Raw genomic sequence first — 19411 nt, forward strand, 5'->3', positions numbered from 1 at the left:
GTTGGTCATATATACAATAATTAGTTATTGAATAATGATGTAAAATTAAAACATATATCGCTTCTTCTTAACTTTTATGCGTAATGTAATTGACTTTATATTTAACTTTTACTCTTTAGGTAATTAAAAAATAACTTTTTCCTAAAGTATTTATTATATTATGATATTTATGGTGTAGTGATTTTTTTTAAGATTTGTTATTTCAATTTGTCAGCATTAGTTTTTACAAGTAAGAAGAAAATATAGTGTAGTACTTGAAGCTTTATTAATATTCATCAATAAAAAAAAAGTTTGTCTCTATAAGCACCAAATTTTAACAAGAAAGATCTGACATTAGATTATTAGTTATAAAAGTAAAAGGTAGAATGAAAGTCTGATCCGTGAGAGTTTGAATTTAGTTATAGGCCTTAAATAAATTAAAATTCTTTAAAATGATTTCGTTTTTTACTTTCATGCTTAATTGCATATAGATTCTTACTACACTTTATAATAAAAGGAATTTACTAAAATACAATTATATAAATGTAAGAATTTATTTGAAAATGATAATAAATTTGAAATAAAAATTAATTTCAAGTTTTATGTATTTATTAACTTTTAATAATTTAAAACGAAGGTAAAAAGATCGAAGTTAATTTTAAAGTTTATTTATTCATCAGCATTTGACAACTAAGTTGATAGAAAAATACAACTATATTACAAAGAAATCACAACTATAGTTTTTGCTAAGAAATAACAAAGAAAAAGTATTACTTATCTCAAAATTGGAGGGACAAAAATATTGTTGTTGTGTGTATCACGAAACCACGTTCTTGCATAAATTGATAGAAGATGGCGGTGTTATAAAAAACAAAAAGATATCAATAGCCCTTTCGTCAAATCATGGAATCCAGTATTAAATGTTGCGATAATTATAGAGCTATTTTTTTCTCAGAAAATTTTTATAATGATTTTTTAAACACAATTATTTATTTATATTTACAGAAAAAATACATTTATTAAGAATTTACTTTGTTATCATATCACAATAATCAATAGATATTATAACAATATATTTGAATTCATTATTTAATACAAGTATAAATGAAGGATACAAAAATACATGTGTAAAAAAGTTTTAAATTGGAAAGAAAATTGTTTAATTTTGTATATTTTAGTTTAGCAACACGAGTTTAAACCCTTTTTTATTTTCGTAATAAAAATTAGAGTAGATACTTTATAATTTATTGAATTTTTATGATGCCATCAAATTATTAATTGTCATGATTAGTCGTTGATTTTTCAATAAGTACTGAAAAGGTTATATGGATTATTATTGATTGAAAGAATAATTTGTTTTGCAGTAAGAGTATATGGAAATTAATCTCAAAATAATTGTCTAAAGACTGATATAACTTTTATATAAGATATGTGAAATTCATATACTAGACCGTGTTTACCAATTTTTAGTGAAAAAGAAAATAGAGTGGGTGCCGTGAAATGCGTTTATTTTTAATCCTACTTTTGAATTATTTTCATTCCCATACTTAACATAAAAATTAAGTAACACTAGTTTTTTATTTTAATAAATATAATATTTAACTTCACCATTGTCTCATTTTATTTATACTTTTATTTCAAGAAATAGAAAACAAAATTTAAAACAATTATTTTAAATAAATAAATAAGAGGTGCAAAAAGCAATTATCAGTTTGACATAATAGTTCTTTTGTCGGCCTCTGACCTCTGAAAAGCTATTTGCATCGATCTTTTTTGTAATTTTTTATGCACTTTTCAAAAACACCAGTTTTTTGTATTTTAACTTTAAAAATCATAACAATATCTTAGAAAATGGAATAATTCACATTTTTCTAAAATTTGAAAGAAAAATTATATACAAAATATAAGGAAAAAGTAAAAAAAAATTAAAATACTTTTCTCTACAGTGTGTACTGTAGTAATATATGATATAAAGATTATCTACCGATTACTAGATAATCGGGGTGATTCTAATTTTTGTGTGCACATGAATATAATAGTATTATATAATTTAATAGTAATATTGGTGAAAACGTGTGTAAACCTATCATACGCGCATTTATACTACATATAATATCTTGACTAGTTTAGGTTTCGGTACTCAAAACACATAGCAGGAGATGTTAATTCAAAATAAATAAAAAACTACTAAATTGGTGAAATTATTGCACATAATTCTGCCTTTATGATAAAAGCGTTATGCGTTTTGAATCCTCTCTGCGGCTTCCATTTCTTTGATCCTCTTAGCTGCCAACCATTTATGCAGTGGGCTGTCCTTATTTTGTGTCTAATGTGTTATGGATTTTATCATATAGGGAATCTATGTTTATATCAAGCTTTGTATTGTGAGTTATGATTTATGTTTTTAAGGCATATTTATAGTATTGCCCAAAGCTGAAGCATGGTTTCATGGTTTGTATGTGTTTGGCAAGTACTGTTATAGGGTATTTGAGTAGGAATATGTTAGTAAGGTGGTTTTGAAAAAATTACTATAAATACACTTAAATATTAATCAACCACGATTTTTTGGTAGGTTGTACTAGGAAAGATTGATCATTTTTCATTTTTGTAAATGAGAAAGGGTAACCCTGATACCTATATAATACATTATTTAATAGCTGATAAAAAAAAAAGGAGATATTTAGGCATAAGGAAAAACCGAATCATATACAGGTAGGGTGCTTCTATTCGCTCGCAGGTGACTATTTGTGTTTTGACACGTCCACCATCACCTCTCTGTAACACATAGGGCAAGCCTAAAAAACAACACAGAAAATAAGAGGCATTTCAGCATATGCGAAATTGAGCACTACAAGTATTTAACGAACTCGTTATTATAAATTAATGGGAATCAACAACTAACGTGAATCCTAAAAAATATGCATTTCACAGAGAAAATTTGGGAGTAGTAATTGCCAGTGGGAAACCTAAATTAATCTTTATATGCCTCGTGATCTCTCGTTAAAATGCTTATATTTATAAAATTTTCAACATTTGTATTTTTCATTTCAGTAATGCTTTGATAGATTCTGAAGTTCGGAGTCTATTACGCACTTCGAGATCTCATTCCTAAACAACTTGCCTTATTGATGCTAAGCCATTTGTTCCCACAGCTAGCATGATAGGCATGTTTGCATGGTAAAGTCATCCTCTTGTCCCCTCTTCTATATTCCATCTGACAAATCACGCATCTAAACATGAAAATGAATCAGAATAGCACATTAAGGAGGAGTCAATATCCAAAAAATTGCTCTTCTGTCAAGAAAACAATAGATAAAGGAGGACTCTAGTTGCAATTCAAGTTTGCAATGGGCTCAATATACCAAAGTATTTACAGAGTTCTAATATAATCTACCTCATGCACATGTTCTATTTCTTAGTGATAGACTTGGAACACCTAATAAATCCATTAATGATTTTTTTTTATATAATATAACTCATTTGTATGTTACCGCATCCATATTTATTAGGATAATGATACTTTGATAATATTTTTTCTGATAACATTTTAATATCATCTACGTATCATTATCTGATTGGTCCATATTATTGTTTATAATTATTATTATTGATTGTGAAATAATTTTGGACCAATCATAAAATGACACATAAATGATGTTAAAATATTATCAAAAAAATGTTGTCAAAGTATCATTATTTTATTTATTAACCTCTTGGTAGGCAATCGTAGTTTAACAGGGCTAAGAAGGCATATAATTCTGAAAAAAAATTACTAAACAGAAAAGATTATATGAAATAATTTCTTTTTCAGAAAACTAAAACAAAATCTAGAAACGGAAAATAACCTCTCCTCCCGTGACTTCTTCCTAAAGAAGAAAAAGCGTCCACACTTGTACTTCGATACTGGAATCGATGAAATTTGTTCTTGGGTGAGACCACGACACTCAGTTCCAACTGTCTCACCTAATTCAAGTAGTTCCTACGATAAATAAAATGGTATCAATGTGAGGAAAAGCTAAAAGAATAAAACCAAGTGAAAGAAGTCTGTACTTCCAACTTTTATCTATTGTTATTCATCGAGATGTTCTAGAACAAGTAATTTAGATTTTCACTGGTAACAACAACCAAGCCTTTTCCATCACCAGGTGGCACATCATTAGCAAGTACAAAGGGATTTACAGAGAAGATAAAAGAATACTGTCCCAGAATTTCTTCAATAACTAACATGAAAAAGGATACTATTAAGAAAAAGTATTGTACTACTGACGAAGGAGACAAAGAACTTGACTTTTACAACTAAGTACTCATTATTATCAGAACGACAGGCATGTCATGCAAATTATAACCCCTATCAACCAATAAACCGTGATAATTTAAGTTGGATGGTCGGCCGTATAGTTGTCTGTTACATTGGTAACTGTCTCACGCACCCATCCATTGGTTTTGAACCCTTAACTTCCACCACCCATTAGTCTATTTTTATAGGGGAAGGCAAGGGTTATCAATATCATGCTATCTTGTTTAAACTAAATAATCTTTAAAATGGTATAGAGGTTTAGCAGCGCCTTCCTTACTTGCAACTATAATGAGTGACAAAAGGTCCTAATTGCTAAATCAATCCCACAACTGTCTCCTGGGTAACTATTATAAGCAATTGTTAAAACCATAATAAAAATCAAGTTTCTGGATTATAACTACCATTATACAACTTTTGAACATTTTTTTGGTAAAATGATGCTGTAGTAGCGTGGATATAACATAATGCATTATGCTGGAAGAAACGAAGGAGGAAGTCTTGTGCAGGAGTAAAGCCAAAGACGACCAAAAAGGAAAAGGTTGAAGGTATAGGCTCTAAAAATCAAACAATTCTAAAACTTACCATTATATACATCTAGAATATTGGTTGTATACTTTTAAGAAACCAAAAATAAGATTAGTTTACTTTTAGGGGAGAAATATATGTGGACAACTAAAGGAAGGCTATTTTCAGTCCAACCTCATAGGTCATGTTGTCAGGATCAATATTGTCTTCCCAACTGACCTGAAAAAAATTATGAAAAAATGGCTTAGCTCATTCTAATTAATTGGTGATTGTGCTGTAGGCATAGAGACAACTTCAATGTTGAAACAATATCCATTTAATTATTTAAATATTTAATGCAACAGAAATTTAATAAAAATACCTCATAGTCATTAAAATCATTATGATGCCTTCTCGGACCTGAAAGAAAAGAGATGGATTTGTTTTAATTTTGAGCATACATTTTATACATTGGTATCGAACTACGGATCTGCAAAAGGGGTTTAAGTGGATAATATATTTGGTAAAAATTTCCAATGATGAAACTCTGTAGCTTACATTCAGTAGAACTGTCTAGTGTGACATTGTTTACTCCTTCCCTTTCTATACGTACTGTTGTCATTTGTTCATTGATTGTTGCAGACTTTTCCGAGTGCCTTCTATACTCATCCATCAATTGTTCATGATAATTCACCTCGTAACCATTACTATCCTGATAGTACGAGGTACTGCCCGGTTCAGACAGCCCAGATTTGTAAAAGCTTGTAGTCGAACTTGAAGGGTATGAACTCTCCTGTATATATATGGAAACTTTTTTACTTGCAACTTTCAACCAGAGTTCTACTCGTACGAAAATATCATGAATAATATTGTATATAAACCCTTTAATAGAGGACCTTTATTCTATATTTGAAAAGTTCTACAATGTATATCAAACTTAGCTATGTATCCCAACAAATCTACAAAAAGGAAACAATTAAAAGGGTGCGAAAAATCTATCAATATCCAAACATAATTGTAGATAATATCTCTGAAGGTACCTGAGCATGTGAGGCACCAGAAAAAATGAAGTTAACATGTTCGTATGTGAGACCTTCAACATATTCAATAAAGCTTCCTGCTGTACTGTAGGGATAGCTCATGTTATTGTAACGGATCTCCATGTGTGGATTCTAACTGATCTTGAATTCTATCTGCCGGACAAGTAGTCTGTAGAGTGAATTCATAGAAAATAGTGAATCAGTAATGTGAATTTACAGAAAATGGTGAATCTGCGGAGTGAATTCACGGACAAGTACTTTGTAGAGTGAATTCATAGAAAATAGTGAATCAGTAATGTGAATTTACAGAAAATGGTGAATCTGCAGAGTGAATTCACGGACAAGTAATCTGCAGAGTGAATCGCAAAAGGTAATGTGCAGAATGAATTCACGTACAGGTAATTTGTAGAGTGAATTCAAGTATTCAATTCCGCATGTTCGTCAGTAAAACTGAAGCAATCAACGCCAGATCAGTCAGCTACTCTAAAATGTTAACCTGAATTTTGAGATAAAGAAATGATTAGGTCTTTCTAGATACTGTAGTCCCTAAAGCCCAAATAATTATTGTCCTGATTACAATAACTATGAAAGTCAATAATAAGTAGTACATCACTACTCATAGTTATTGATCTCGAAAATAATGAAACAATTAAGATACACTAACAATTTTAATTTATTTATTACTGAACAAAATTAAAATCCTGATATACACTACGTATAAAACAATCATTGGATACGAACGACATTATTGCATAATTTTTGCAGTTGTCAGATTCTAAAAAAGAGGAACAAAGTTGCATGAAGCATTTTCCCGGCAAAACTTGAAAGCGCACTAATCAAGTGGAAAAGGAAACAGAGCTTAAACACTCTCGAGGAACGAATAGTGAAATCTTCGATCTCTGGAGAAGAAAAGAAAAACTCAACGTGGAGTACCTGTTTAGTTGGACGGAAGCAGAGAATTAGAACATAAATCTCGCAGTTGCTTGATTCTAGAACTGTAAAAAGAAAAATGGTGATAGGTGAAGTGAAGATGAAAACGGAATGCATGAGTATAAAATGGAAAAAGCGAATTGAATGGAAGGAATATGAAGAAACTGACCTTGATCTCTTTTGGTGCCGAATGAAAATGAATGAACCAAGAACGAACGAATGAAAAGCTTTGTAACTTCCTCTGTTAACTCTGCTTTCTCCACCTTTAAGCACTTCATGAAGGAACACGCCAACTCCATTGATATAGATCATGATCACCTGCATCGCACCTCTTCTCCAACCGTTTCTGTTTTTCTCTTTTATTTTATGCATTTATTTAACCATTATATTTATTTTTTTATAATATATTAACTCAGCTCAACAAATTAAAAATAATTTATAAACATTTTTCCTTAATATATATTGTGAAAATAGTTTTATAGAAAATTTATTTTATTTTTAATTATTATATCATATCATACTATGTCTTTTTTAAGCACTCATACACTTCACAATTTAGATGTGAAGTCTAAGTTACATTAAATTAAATAGTGATGAAAAAGTTGAGCACACACAATTTATAAATTTATTGTTTTAAGTCTTGGTTGAAGATAGTGTGAATACGTGTGAATTGAGTTTATGTAATATTGATATTATATCTTTTGGATAATTTTTTCTCTAAAATAGAGTCAAACAGTATCAAAAGGTCCTTTTTATGGATGGTTAAGCAAGTGTATTTCATAATAACAAACAAAAAGATAACAATCGTAATTAGCACGAGTAAAAACTGATTGAAAATTAAAATGAGTTTAAGTCTTATATTAACTAATAATGAGAAAATTGAGTATAATGGAAGGAAGAAAAAGGTGAGTTAGGAATCACAGTCAAAAATCGTGTCGTGTGAGGGTATATTTGTCAAAAATATTATTTTGTAATAAATATAAGGTTTAATACCTCTTTTGGTCCCTAGTAAGGGGGCCAATGTTCAATGTGGTCCCACCTTTTTTTAGAAGTTCAATGTGATCCCATCTTTTGTAAAAAGTGTGCAATCAAGTCCTTTTTGGAAACGGCGTTAACTTTTTAACGGAGCAGCTGACAGGGTGGACTGAAGTTAGCTACGTGGCTTTGTGTGGGTAATACGTGGCTGTGAGTGGGTGTCAGTGCGTGTTCCATCATCTTCTGCATTTCCCATATCCTCCACAAACCTAACCCATCTTTTCCATTTTTTTTTTCAATTTCCCAAATCAGAAAAAACCTATCTCAGACTGTTTGTGGCATTGCAGTGATCAAAGATGTTGGAGCATCCTCCACCTCCTTTACGTCGACGATCTACTCGCCGCCGTCAAACGCGAATTCTCTGGCCTATACCAATCCCAAAAAACCGAATACCGAGATTTTGACGAGATCTTCCGCCAGCTGCAGATCGAGGCCGAGGCACGCGCCGAGAATTTGAAGACCAAGGAGAGAAATTATGTGGAAGAAGACCAAGGAGAGCTCCATTGAGAAAGGAGCAGTGGAAGAGGAAAAGGAAAAAGAGGGAATAGAACAACCTAACTTTTAATTTCAACATTAATATATTTGGTAAATAGCTTTCCATTTGTCCAATGGAAGAATTAATAGATATCCTTGCCAGTCTAAGAAAAGGGTCTTTAAATTCTGAAACTATGATTTTTCCTCTGGATTCCTTTGGATGCAGAATCTGCGTAGCTTCCAAAACTGGACTATATATGATTAGTGCTCTTCTTCCTTCCTGCATGATTTATAATTTGTAGACAACTTTTTATTTTACTCCAATGCCACTGTTTAATTTTCTATTCAGAAGTCATGTAATTTACCTGACTGGTTGGTGATGATAAGTGTATTAAATTTCGCCCAAATTCCTCGAAGCCTTCCCATCAGTTTTGGAAGTCTCTCTCAGCGACCTTATAGACCAAACAATGGGGAAAATAATAGCACAACAGCATATAATATCCACAAGCAAAAACACCTGATTCCAAGTAACCCAGTCTTTGATAAAAGGCCCGGTTTCCCCAATCACAACGGAAGCCAAGTTAGCCAGAACCTGAAGCGGGATCACAATCATTAAGACCTTCTTCTCCCTGTCCTGCAAAAAGGGCTTGAGAAAAGACCATCCCGTCCCTATCAAAACGATGACGGTGAAGAGCAAAACGACGCGGATGAACTGAAATATATAAAACAACACGTCCCAGCCAAGACGAAGATGGCGAAGTAGGTTATGGAGAAGAGGAAGAAGAGGGAGGGGAGCTGGGTCTGACCGGCGGAGAGGTAGTCGCGGGAAGCGTCGGAGTCGAGATTATAGGCCTCGGTGTGGACGACCATGGTGACCGAGGTTTCCAGTGCGCAGTTGACGAACACCCTTCAGAAGAAATCCCAAATTACTAATTTCTCTGCAACTCAAACTACGTATCACTCTCTCACTGCCATGTATTACCCGCACAAAGCCACGTAGCTAACTTCAGTCCACCCTGTCAGCTGCTCCGTTAAAAAGTTAACGTCGTTTCCAAAAAGGACTTGATTGCACACTTTTTACAAAAGATGGGATCACTTCTAAAAAAAGGTGGGACCACATTGAACATTGGCCCCCTTTCTAGGGACCAAAAGAGGTATTAAACCTAAATATAATAATACACTTACCTATCTTTTATCTCAAACTCGTATTTATAAGTTATAAGATAGATTTATGATCAATATAAATTTAATCATATTTTATATATAGATTTGATTATATGTGATAATTAAGATTTTTAAGTGTTCATGAACATTTGGTTATCATTTGGCCGAATAATCGTTTGATTCGAATCTTGGTGTACTGTTGTCCTACGTCACTCAGTCAATAGTTTGACTAGACATTGATACAGCATACAAACCATATACCTATTGTATTAAAGTGTGTGAATTTGTCGTCCCAAAAATTGGACTGATATGTCATTGGTAGCTTGTTTCTCTGGAATATGCATCACACCTCAAGTGAATTTTACTCTCTAAATAATTAAAAATAAGCAAAGAGTAGAACGGTGCACTTCACTTCTCGGAATATATGTCTCATAGTTCATTTTTGTCTAATTTACTTTTCTTTTTAGTGTTCTTTGGATGGCAAACTGTGCACACTGCACCAAAGAGGAACACATGGAAAAGATAGTGCGAGGCATGTGAGAAAACGAAGGAATTGATGAGAATGAGCAAGTGCTGGCGTGGAAGTGAAGCGAACACGAAAAGTATAACTTATATTGACATATTCCAATCACAGCACAGTCCTTTTGTCTGCACTGGTGAAGCCTGAAGATGAAGAAATAAAGAATAGCCACGAGACATTCGCCAAGTAATTAATAAACTAATTCAAAAGATTCTCTGCTTCTCCTCAAGGGATATGTTCTGTGCAGAGGAGTGGCATGACTCATGCCAGAGCCATATTTTATTAGGTTAGTCTCTAATTTTTCAAATCCTTAATTTTTAGTTTCTCCGTTTTTAAAATAAAAGTTTAGTCTTTTAATTTTTTAAAATTAATGATTTTTATCCAATTGTTTAAATTAAGACTTTGATGTCTAAAGTATTAATACTAACCCACATGCGATACATTCTTTTCTTTTTAAAGCACATATGATGTATTCTGATTGGTTTTTTGTATCATTATAATATTTTTACTATCAATATCGTAATATAGGTTGTTAGATTAAGATAATGAATTTTAAAATCAAAAGATTAAATATCTATATTTTCGAATAAGTATTAAAATTTTAAATTAAGAATAGAGGAACTAAAATTATTTGTAGTACTTTCATCTTATATAGAAGACAGGATATGAATGATATCTTGTAAAATAATTGGGTTTTCACCCTTTAGAATTATTGGTTTTATCCTTGACGTTATTTGAGATAGATAAGGAGAAAGTTTTGGCATGGGATATGTCATTAGAACACTAACTGCTAAGCTGTTGCCATAAACATAAATGATATTGAATTTGATTTTCTTAAAATAAAGTCATGAAATTAAATCTAAATCTTACATATAAAAAGAATGTGATAAGAAAAAAGTTCCACCAAAAATTATGAACCAAATTTTCCAGACATAAATTAATCATGGTAAACAAAAGTTAATTGATACTTTAACATATACCTATAAAATATTATTATAATGATACGTTATTAGTACTTGACATAACCACTTAATATTTACGAAATATATAGATAACTAGTATTTATTAAATTAAATACATAAAAAACTAAGAAATATATGACATCACAACACAAAGTCCAACCTTAAATTTTACAAAGTGAACACATATTTTCTATAAATATGGAAACCAAATTTGCACAAATGCAATACGAATTATATTTTCTTCATGCTTTTCTCGGTGCTTTACAAATTCAATCATTTGATTGATCATTGTTGGATAGATATTGAATATATATATATATATATATATATATATATATATATATATATATATATATATATATATATATAATATTAACTTTTATCTATTTTGGATTTAGGTGGTCAAATCTAGTATTGAACATCAATGACTTATGCAAAGTCATATTTTGACGATGATTTGACATAAAATTCTTTTCGTGTTTTATTTGATGACATCTAACTATGTTGAGATGTCAAAATAAGATATTTATTCATGTTTTGGTTTGACTCATTTTTTTTCCATAGTTTATTCACCTAAAGTGATTGAGAGAGACCTTTAAAGATTGTTTGGTGTGTTAAGAAGCTCTTACACTCCTCTTTGGGTCTTTGATCTTCATTTATGGTGTTATGTCCATTTAAGTTTTGATAAAAGAGAGAATATACGAATTGGAGAGATGTGAAGGGAACACAATTGAAGCATGAAATAGTTGTAAGAACCTTAGAAAAGGGCGTATATCTCTCTTTTGTTTCGATTTCTTTCTTATTTCTTCCATTGAGAGTTAAACATATTGTTAAAATTAGATGTAATAAATTGAATCTGGTCTATTTTGTGCATATTTTTTTCCATTTCAACTTTAGTATTTGATTTCTATGCTTAATGTTTGTTTTGGCTTAATCACCCATGTCTTGATTATTGGTTTTTGAAGTATTGGAAAATATCTTTTAAACCTATAATTGAAATTGAATATGTCTTTTGAAGTGTTAAAACACAATTCATTATTAATCTTAAGACTCTGAACTAAATCCATGGTTGTTTGTTGATGATTCAAAAAACAAGATTTGAGTATATTTGTGAATTGGTTTTAACATGAAATTAGAATTGAAATGAAATCTAATCTTGATAATTGTAAATACTATGTTAAATTTCTTGTTACTCATCAATTGTTCGATGAAAACAAAAAATAGTTTATTTATATTATTGTGATATTTATATCTAATTAAATTATGAATTGCAAAAGTTGTCAAATGATACAAAAATTACGTGGAAAATAACTATATTTATTACTTGTTACATATGATACATTTTGTCGTTTTGCCACAAATATTTACTCCTTTTATCAGCCCTTTACGAATTCATTCATTTAATTCATCATTATTGGACAAATATTTAATTGATCATTATTGGACAAATATATATATTTTTACACATAAATAAATAAAACACTTGACTTTGAATGCAGTTTTGGTACCACAGATATTCAGTATATGACACTTGTGGTAATCAAGCCCCACCAGAACCATACTTCTTTCCAAGAACAAGTAACTGAAGTTTGTCATAACCAGCAAGCACACCAGCACCTGCAACTGCACGAAGGATGTTTGCGCCGGCACCCTTGAAGAGAGATTTTGAACCTTCATTCTTCACGATTTGCGAGAATGCATCCAAAGAGCTTTTGTACTTCACAGCTTCACCCGATGTCATCATCATTCTTCTGCGAACCGTATCCAAGGGGTACGAGGAAATGCTTGCACTGATAGTAACCAGCCACCCCAGAGCAAAGCTAGCCAAGAAACTATCCTGAAAAAATAGAAATGAAAATATTGAGCAAACTAACCTAGGTGACCAAAAACGGACCATGAAAAGTATAATGCTTACCTGCAAAGTTCCCACCAAGACCACTGGTTTCAGAGAATCATACATGCCAAAGTATAAACCACGGTAGACAATGATTCCAACGCAAGATACGTTGAAGCCACGGTAGAGGCCAGCAACGCCGTCTGATTGAATAGTCTTCCTGTACACATCGATCAAGCCATTGAATTGCCTCTCTCCACCCTTCTTTCCAGCCTTGGCATCACTGGCAAGGCGGGTTCGAGCGTAATCCAATGAATATACAAACACTGAAGACACGGCTCCTGCTGCACCACCAGATGCTACGTTCCCTGCAAACCATTTCCAGTATCCATCCCTGTCTTTCTTGAAGTTGAACAGCTTCTTAAAGTAGTCTTTAAATGCAAAATTCAAGGCCTATATATAAGCATTAGACAGTAGTCACAAGCTTAATGATTAATGGACGATAAATCATCGTATGGTCTTAGGTCACTGTAGTTCAAGCTAATTTTTACATGATACACGTTTTATTAGTTCTTCCTCTAAACCAGAAAATTTGTTTAATGTCACGAAGAGAATGAATAGAAACCCACGTCAAGACAAAAGAATATTAACGAAGAAGAATGATTGTATATGATCTTGTATCTCCATGATTGAAGATAATCTGAGTGAACATGGTTGACTCATTATTTCTTACTCTAATTGAAAATTTTGAGTTAATGTATGCGACTGATAAAAACGTGGTATTTCAGATATGCAAAATCCAAATACCAGAACCATAGGAATGGAGAAATCATTGCATTGTATGAAACCAACTGTTCATGATCTCACTCAGTCTTCACCAACGTGCAGCCAAGTTTTTTTAATTTGTGATTCCTAGTTCATTTCAATCTCTCTGATGACATTAAAAAATTTACTCATGGTTCATGTCAATCTCTCTGTTCTGATATTTCAGAGAACTGAGCCTTTCGAGAGTTTATAAAACTCAAACTATGTTCGTAATAATCGACCAAGTCCATGAACACATAGTAGGTCTCAACCATACAAAATTTCACGTTGGAATGACAAATATACCTGTGTTGGGAAGTAACGGATAACATTAGCAGTGTTCCCTCTCCACAATGAAACAAACCCTTCATCTTTGATTGTTCTTCCAAAGCAATCTCCAATGCCCTTGTAGGGTTCAGAGAGCCTGCCCGCTTTGATCATCTCATCCTGATTTTGAATGAGAAGCTTTACACGCTCAATCGGAGCAGCTGCACTCTTGGACACTGCCGCAGAAACTCCACCCATGAGAAAATCAGTGGCAAACCTTCCCCAGTTTTTCTCCGAAGGCGATGGGATGAACACTGGTGAACCTGCAGAATGCATGTAGTTTGTGGGCTTGCATGCAGGCATGAGAGGGAACTGTAACCCTGCATTTGAATAATTTGCTAGTGAGAATCGCTGCTGAAACAGAGCTAGCCTTTTCAAACCTCCGTAACAAGTTCCAACATGTGGGGAAAGGTTGGAGTTGGATCTCAAGTGAAGCTGGCCAGCAAGCTTTTGCTCGATCCTTGGGTGCTGTTGTTTATCAATCATCATTGCTTGAGTAGTTGAATGCTTATAAATACTATGAACTACAAAAGAATATGATGAAACTCATCATTGCTTGAGTAGTTGATCAGTAGAGAACTAGTTTGTCAAAGAAATTCATCCATATTCAGTCCAAATATGATGAAATTTATAGGTCAAAATGTATGCAGTTAGAACCACACTTCAATTTGAAATACAGTTATTTAACAATCAGCTATGGAATCAAGTAAACAGAGTGTCTTAAATAAACATAAATCGACCAAAATAGATAGACAAACCAGCTTAAGCCATGATCCAAGAGTTAAAAGGACAAAATAACAGAAACTAACTCGTAAATCAATACGAACAAGGTTATAAATAGAAACGCAAATTAAAGCCAAACCAAACACTGACAGATTGTATCTTTCGTCTTGAGTTCTTGAATGAGAACAGAGATAAGAGATTAAGAAAGAAGCGTTTGAATGAAAACCTTACAGGCTCCTGAAGTTAGGGAGTCTCGAACCGTAATCATAATAAGTTAAAAAGTATTCTTTCTCCTTAGTTAGTATCAACCTGTAAATCTTACGGCTGTACATGGTAGGCACAAATCCTACGGTTTTGGAGCAATAGATTGATTTTGTATATTATATTGGAATAGTTATTGCTGCAAAATGAGCTTCCACTTCTTGAAAACTGAAACAGAAGGTTTCATGGAAATTTCTGGCATTGACTTGTTTGCCCAAGACTTTTCAAGTTGGACGATTTTTTATAATAAATTAGAAGCCTGTTTGTTTATCATATAAACATTTCCACTTGAAATCGCCCAAAATTGACGAAAACGACAAGTTATCAAGAAAAAAAAAAGCAGAATAAACCACTGGTTCTGATTTGGTGATCAAGATTAAAGACTGACAAATGCTTTCGACATTAAATTATATGTTAATAAGGCAATATGTTGGCATACTCTAAAACTAGCAAATTTCTGCATTTAAGTGATAAGGTTTAGGACGAAAAAATATGTACTCAATGTTTCAAATAATGTTTGAATATCCGTTGCATTGGATCTAAAATTGTGTCCTTCCACTATTGACGCAGAAGCATAAAATGATAGGTTATATTTGTTCCGTCTAGTAACAAGTACTAAATTGTTGGAGGTGAAACCAAACAACCACTTAGCCTATCAGATTAAAGTAATCAAAGGCAGACACACCATCCCATTGATCGGTCCAGAACCTATATTCTAAACAAGAAGCAGACAATAAAATAGAAATAAGGGGAGGACCAAATAACAATACTGCGCCGGTGACAATTAAAAAAAAAAAAGTGGACCGAAACAATTAAGTTTTCGAAGACTAGAAAGCTTTCACGAAGGTGCTTTTTGAAAATACATAGTGAAAAATGAATCAAGCATGCTTTCATGTGGCAGCTTAACGTAACAAAGTTATAATAAAGACTGTACCAAAAAAGTTACAAATTTAAGTTGGTGCATACTCCCAGGGATGCTTGTAACCTTTTTCCCCGAGTTGCACAATTATTTTTGTGTACAATATGCAGCTTTAAGGCCAAAAATAACGCATGTTGCATGTGGATACAAGTGTAACAGTTACAATTAAGTTGACAAAAACAAATCAAAGCCACATCAATGGTGAATTGATGACCAATAAGAGCTAAGTGTCTTGGAGCAACATCCTTCTTTTCTGTCATAAAGGAAAAATCCCACATGCCAATATATAGTGATTAAATGAGGTAAAGCACACAACTAGTTGAGCAATAACATTCACATTCCAAATGAATTTGCGCATCTCAGCTAAGTTGCTAGCGCCACAGCACTGCAAAAGATATAAAAAAAACATATATTGTCAACTGAACTATCTTCTCAACAATATGGTTGGAAGCTTTGAACAAATTGATACATCATTCATTTACTATGTTAATGCAATTTTATATCTACAGCCTAGTAACCCACCATGTAACACTATAAATGTAACCGCAAATTATTAAACATTTTAAACGAAACGGGTTCATTTTGTACCTCATTTAAGCAATAACGGCTGATCTTTTCTGAGAAGCAGCTACAGTTGTCTGCCTAAGCTGATATGCTCCCTCCCCTGCGGCCGGTGGATTCCTATAGAGGCAGGGTCTAAAGACATTTCAGATGTACTGAAATCTGTCTCTAGCTCTTTTTGTTTCAGTTTCAAGATCCTGCGCTCATTTTCTAATTTCATTCTTTTGTTCTCCAATCTCAGTCTCTCCAGCTCTCTGTCCTTCTTGCTGCAGTATCTTAACCACTTAAGCCGCTGTTTCTCAAGTTCAAGAGCTTGGGCTTGGTAGCTGATATTTTGCTCTTGAAGCTGCAACATCTGGATTTTAATCCACTCTCTTTGTTCGCGTAATGACTTTCCGGGGTCTTGAAAAACTCTTGCCATTTCAACCTCAAATTTGTCCATCCGAGAAGTTTGTGGGCCAAAATGGCCATCCTCCTCACTTAATATATTTCTATCACATTGTTCCTGCATCCTCCCTCCATCCTCGTGTGCATTAATATTAATTTCATCTTCCAACTCATCATCCTCGCTATCATTGTGATCTTCATCTTCATCCTCAGATGCATTATTTTCTCTTCTTGAGTCCTTCCCATGCTCCATAGAATAACCCTGTAAATCAAGTTCATGACAATTTGGTATTCTTTGCCCATTATGGTAGGCACACATCTCCTTATAAAACAAGTGTTTTGAGCTCAGGATCTTCCTAACGTCATCCTTCATCTTAGTTGACAGGTTAGGTATTGAATCCATTAATGCAGGATTCTCAACCACTTGACAACAAGTTCCCCTTCCAAGTATGTCATTTAACCTCTTGTATCTCTTATTTAAGTCGTTGAACTTGTCCTCACACTGCTGTGGAGACACATGGCAACCCTTGCTTATCATTATCTTGGAGACTGTTTTCCACTTGCCTTTCTTCTGCAAAACCACAGATTTCCTTTTATGACCATCCATGCCCCCAATAGTGCCATCATCACCGACACAACTCACCACTGTTATAAGAAGCCTAACCACATTATCTGTCCACTTCATTCGCTGCCAAGGAGATCCCTTTTTGCTCTTCCCACCATCCAGGTTCTCACAATTCCCTTCTTCTGCATAGCTAGGTTCATCCTCCTCACTCAACTCATTACTATTGGAAGGAGCAATTGCCTTTCCTTTACCAAAATTCAACCCGGCATTCAAATTTTTCACTTCAATTAGGCCAATGGGGTGATCACTTTCGAGACCACCCATGATATTCAAGTGCTGTTGACCAGTAATAGATGGATGACCAAGTTGAGTCTGTTGATGTCTATGAAATGAAGATTCCAAGTCTAAAATCGCCCCGCTGGGACCAGACAAAAAGCCACCACCCAAACCCGAACTATTCATTCTTGGAACTCAAACACAAACCCTAATTCTAGAAGATGGTGACACAGAAACTGACTACAACAAAATCTTAAATCTCAATTGGGTCGGGCACAGAACAGTGTTTATTTACAACCAGATGACTAAGCCTAACACCACCACAAAACTTGAAAGCCAAAACTTTTGCTCACAGAACTAAAAAATAAAATAAAGCTCATGGAATCCACGTATAGGCAATTAACGAACATTAACTAAAAATAATCATGAGAAGCTTAATATGTTGTGATAAGAACATATACCCATGTGTTCAAATCTAAACCCCTACATAGAAATATACTCTGATATTCACTGGGATTAGAACCAAAATTGATGACAACCTCTGATATTGATTACAGATCTTGTTTTGGCTTACCTATTGGTGAGCGAAGATCAGTAGCACAGTAGCAGCAGCAAAAGAAAAAGACAAAAAAGAGGGAGCTTTCCCCTGTTTTGATAAAGGGGAACCAATTTCACTGTTTCTGTCATCTCTTTCACCTCAACAGTTCAACATTAGGATGAGATAAATCTTTCTTACTCAGCAGCAGATTTCTCTAATTTTGCTGGCTATTTCTTCAAAAGCATTATTTGTCCACCATGTTTAATAAATATTTTACCTTATCCTGAAAATATATATATATATATATATATATATATATATATATATATATATATATATATATATTAATAGTAGATAAATATTTATCTTACTACAAAATAAAAATAATTCAGTAACAAGTAACATAAAAATTTGTCTGGAATTTCTTCAGACACATTTAATCTAAATTTAAGAGCAATATATATATATATATATATATTGAATTTGAATTATTTACATTTTTAAATATTTTATTATCAAAAAATTTTATTGTTGGCACAAATTATTTCATTTACTGTTAAGTACTAAAACTATAATATATAAAAAAATTATTCTTCCACACTTATGACATCACAACGTTAACAAAAAAATATGTCATACAAATTAAAAAAAATGTCATCCTAAATAAAATTTACTGATCAAATAAAATAATTTATTTTAACATAATTTTATTGTTAGTACAAATTATTTCATTTACTACTAAATATTAAAACTGTAAATAGATTAATATAAAAATTATTCTTCCATCCTGATCACATTATCAAAAGATATTCTCTAAAAATAAAATAAAAATGTCATAGTAAAAGAAATCATTTTACCAATCAAACAATAATTTTAACATTCTCCACAATAAAATTATTTAATTCCTAATAAATGATGATTAAAAGAATTTTATATTAGACTAATTAAAAAATAGTTTGGTTATGTTAACAGAATAAATTTTTAATAACATATATAACAGAAAGTTGGTTTTACATATGATAAATAACATATATAACAGAATAAATTACATTTTACATAGATAAATTAAGAAAAAATATAAATAAACATGGAAGTAAAACATTAACTACTTGTGTTGTTTATTATGAATCAAAATTAAATTAGTTATTTTATTAGTACAATGATTTTTTTCTCAAAATATATAAAAAATTTTAAAGTGCATATATTTACAAAAGTGCAACAAGCAACATTATCACTTCTCTATGATTCTAAATAATCACTAGTTGATCAAAAAACTATAAAAGACTAAAAAAGAAATAATATTCATATTCA

General features: G+C 32.3%; 3 protein-coding genes and 1 pseudogene across 11 annotated transcripts; all 4 read right to left on the reverse strand.

The window, feature by feature from the left end:
* Nucleotides 1-2493: 2493 nt before the first annotated feature.
* Nucleotides 2494-8074, reverse strand: LOC124825204 (E3 ubiquitin-protein ligase BIG BROTHER-like). Of its 4 annotated transcripts, none has more exons than XM_047297759.2 (10): nt 6920-8074; nt 6754-6815; nt 6217-6316; nt 5821-5989; nt 5339-5573; nt 5163-5200; nt 4976-5020; nt 3825-3958; nt 3101-3209; nt 2494-2774 (listed from the first exon to the last, which is right to left on the reverse strand). In XM_047297759.2, exons 4-10 carry the CDS (start codon nt 5941-5943, stop codon nt 2721-2723), a joined length of 738 nt encoding a protein of 245 aa, XP_047153715.1. In that variant the 5' UTR covers nt 5944-5989; nt 6217-6316; nt 6754-6815; nt 6920-8074; the 3' UTR covers nt 2494-2720. The 4 variants fall into 4 exon arrangements, with proteins under 4 accessions (XP_047153715.1, XP_087949483.1, XP_087949484.1 ...); XM_088093357.1 differs by having other exon boundaries at nt 6128-6316; XM_088093358.1 differs by lacking the exon at nt 6754-6815.
* Nucleotides 8075-8326: 252 nt separating this feature from the next.
* On the reverse strand, nt 8327-9234 carry LOC124825164 (protein CANDIDATE G PROTEIN-COUPLED RECEPTOR 7 pseudogene; annotated as a pseudogene). The gene is made up of 3 exons (XR_015780481.1): nt 9221-9234; nt 8625-9166; nt 8327-8539 (listed from the first exon to the last, which is right to left on the reverse strand). The product of XR_015780481.1 is annotated as a protein CANDIDATE G PROTEIN-COUPLED RECEPTOR 7 pseudogene (transcript).
* Nucleotides 9235-12268: 3034 nt separating this feature from the next.
* On the reverse strand, nt 12269-18294 carry LOC124825205 (ADP/ATP translocase 1, mitochondrial-like). 5 transcript variants are annotated; one of them, XM_047297767.2, is made up of 4 exons: nt 18137-18294; nt 13850-14394; nt 12821-13192; nt 12269-12742 (listed from the first exon to the last, which is right to left on the reverse strand). In XM_047297767.2, exons 2-4 carry the CDS (start codon nt 14357-14359, stop codon nt 12446-12448), a joined length of 1179 nt encoding a protein of 392 aa, XP_047153723.1. In that variant the 5' UTR covers nt 14360-14394; nt 18137-18294; the 3' UTR covers nt 12269-12445. The 5 variants fall into 5 exon arrangements, with proteins under 5 accessions (XP_047153723.1, XP_047153722.1, XP_047153720.1 ...); XM_047297766.2 differs by lacking the exon at nt 18137-18294 and adding an exon at nt 16362-16502; XM_047297764.2 differs by lacking the exon at nt 18137-18294 and adding an exon at nt 14825-15569.
* Nucleotides 15750-18180, reverse strand: LOC148196812 (uncharacterized). The gene is made up of 2 exons (XM_047297762.2): nt 16362-18180; nt 15750-16158 (listed from the first exon to the last, which is right to left on the reverse strand). The coding sequence occupies exon 1, from the start codon at nt 17746-17748 to the stop codon at nt 16402-16404; it is 1347 nt and encodes a 448-aa protein (XP_047153718.1). The 5' UTR covers nt 17749-18180; the 3' UTR covers nt 15750-16158; nt 16362-16401.
* Nucleotides 18295-19411: the final 1117 nt, after the last annotated feature.

This window comes from Vigna umbellata, chromosome 6, assembly GCF_029865625.1.
Source record: "Vigna umbellata cultivar VRB3 chromosome 6, Vumbellata_1.0, whole genome shotgun sequence".
NCBI classification, from domain to species: Eukaryota; Viridiplantae; Streptophyta; class Magnoliopsida; order Fabales; family Fabaceae; genus Vigna; species Vigna umbellata.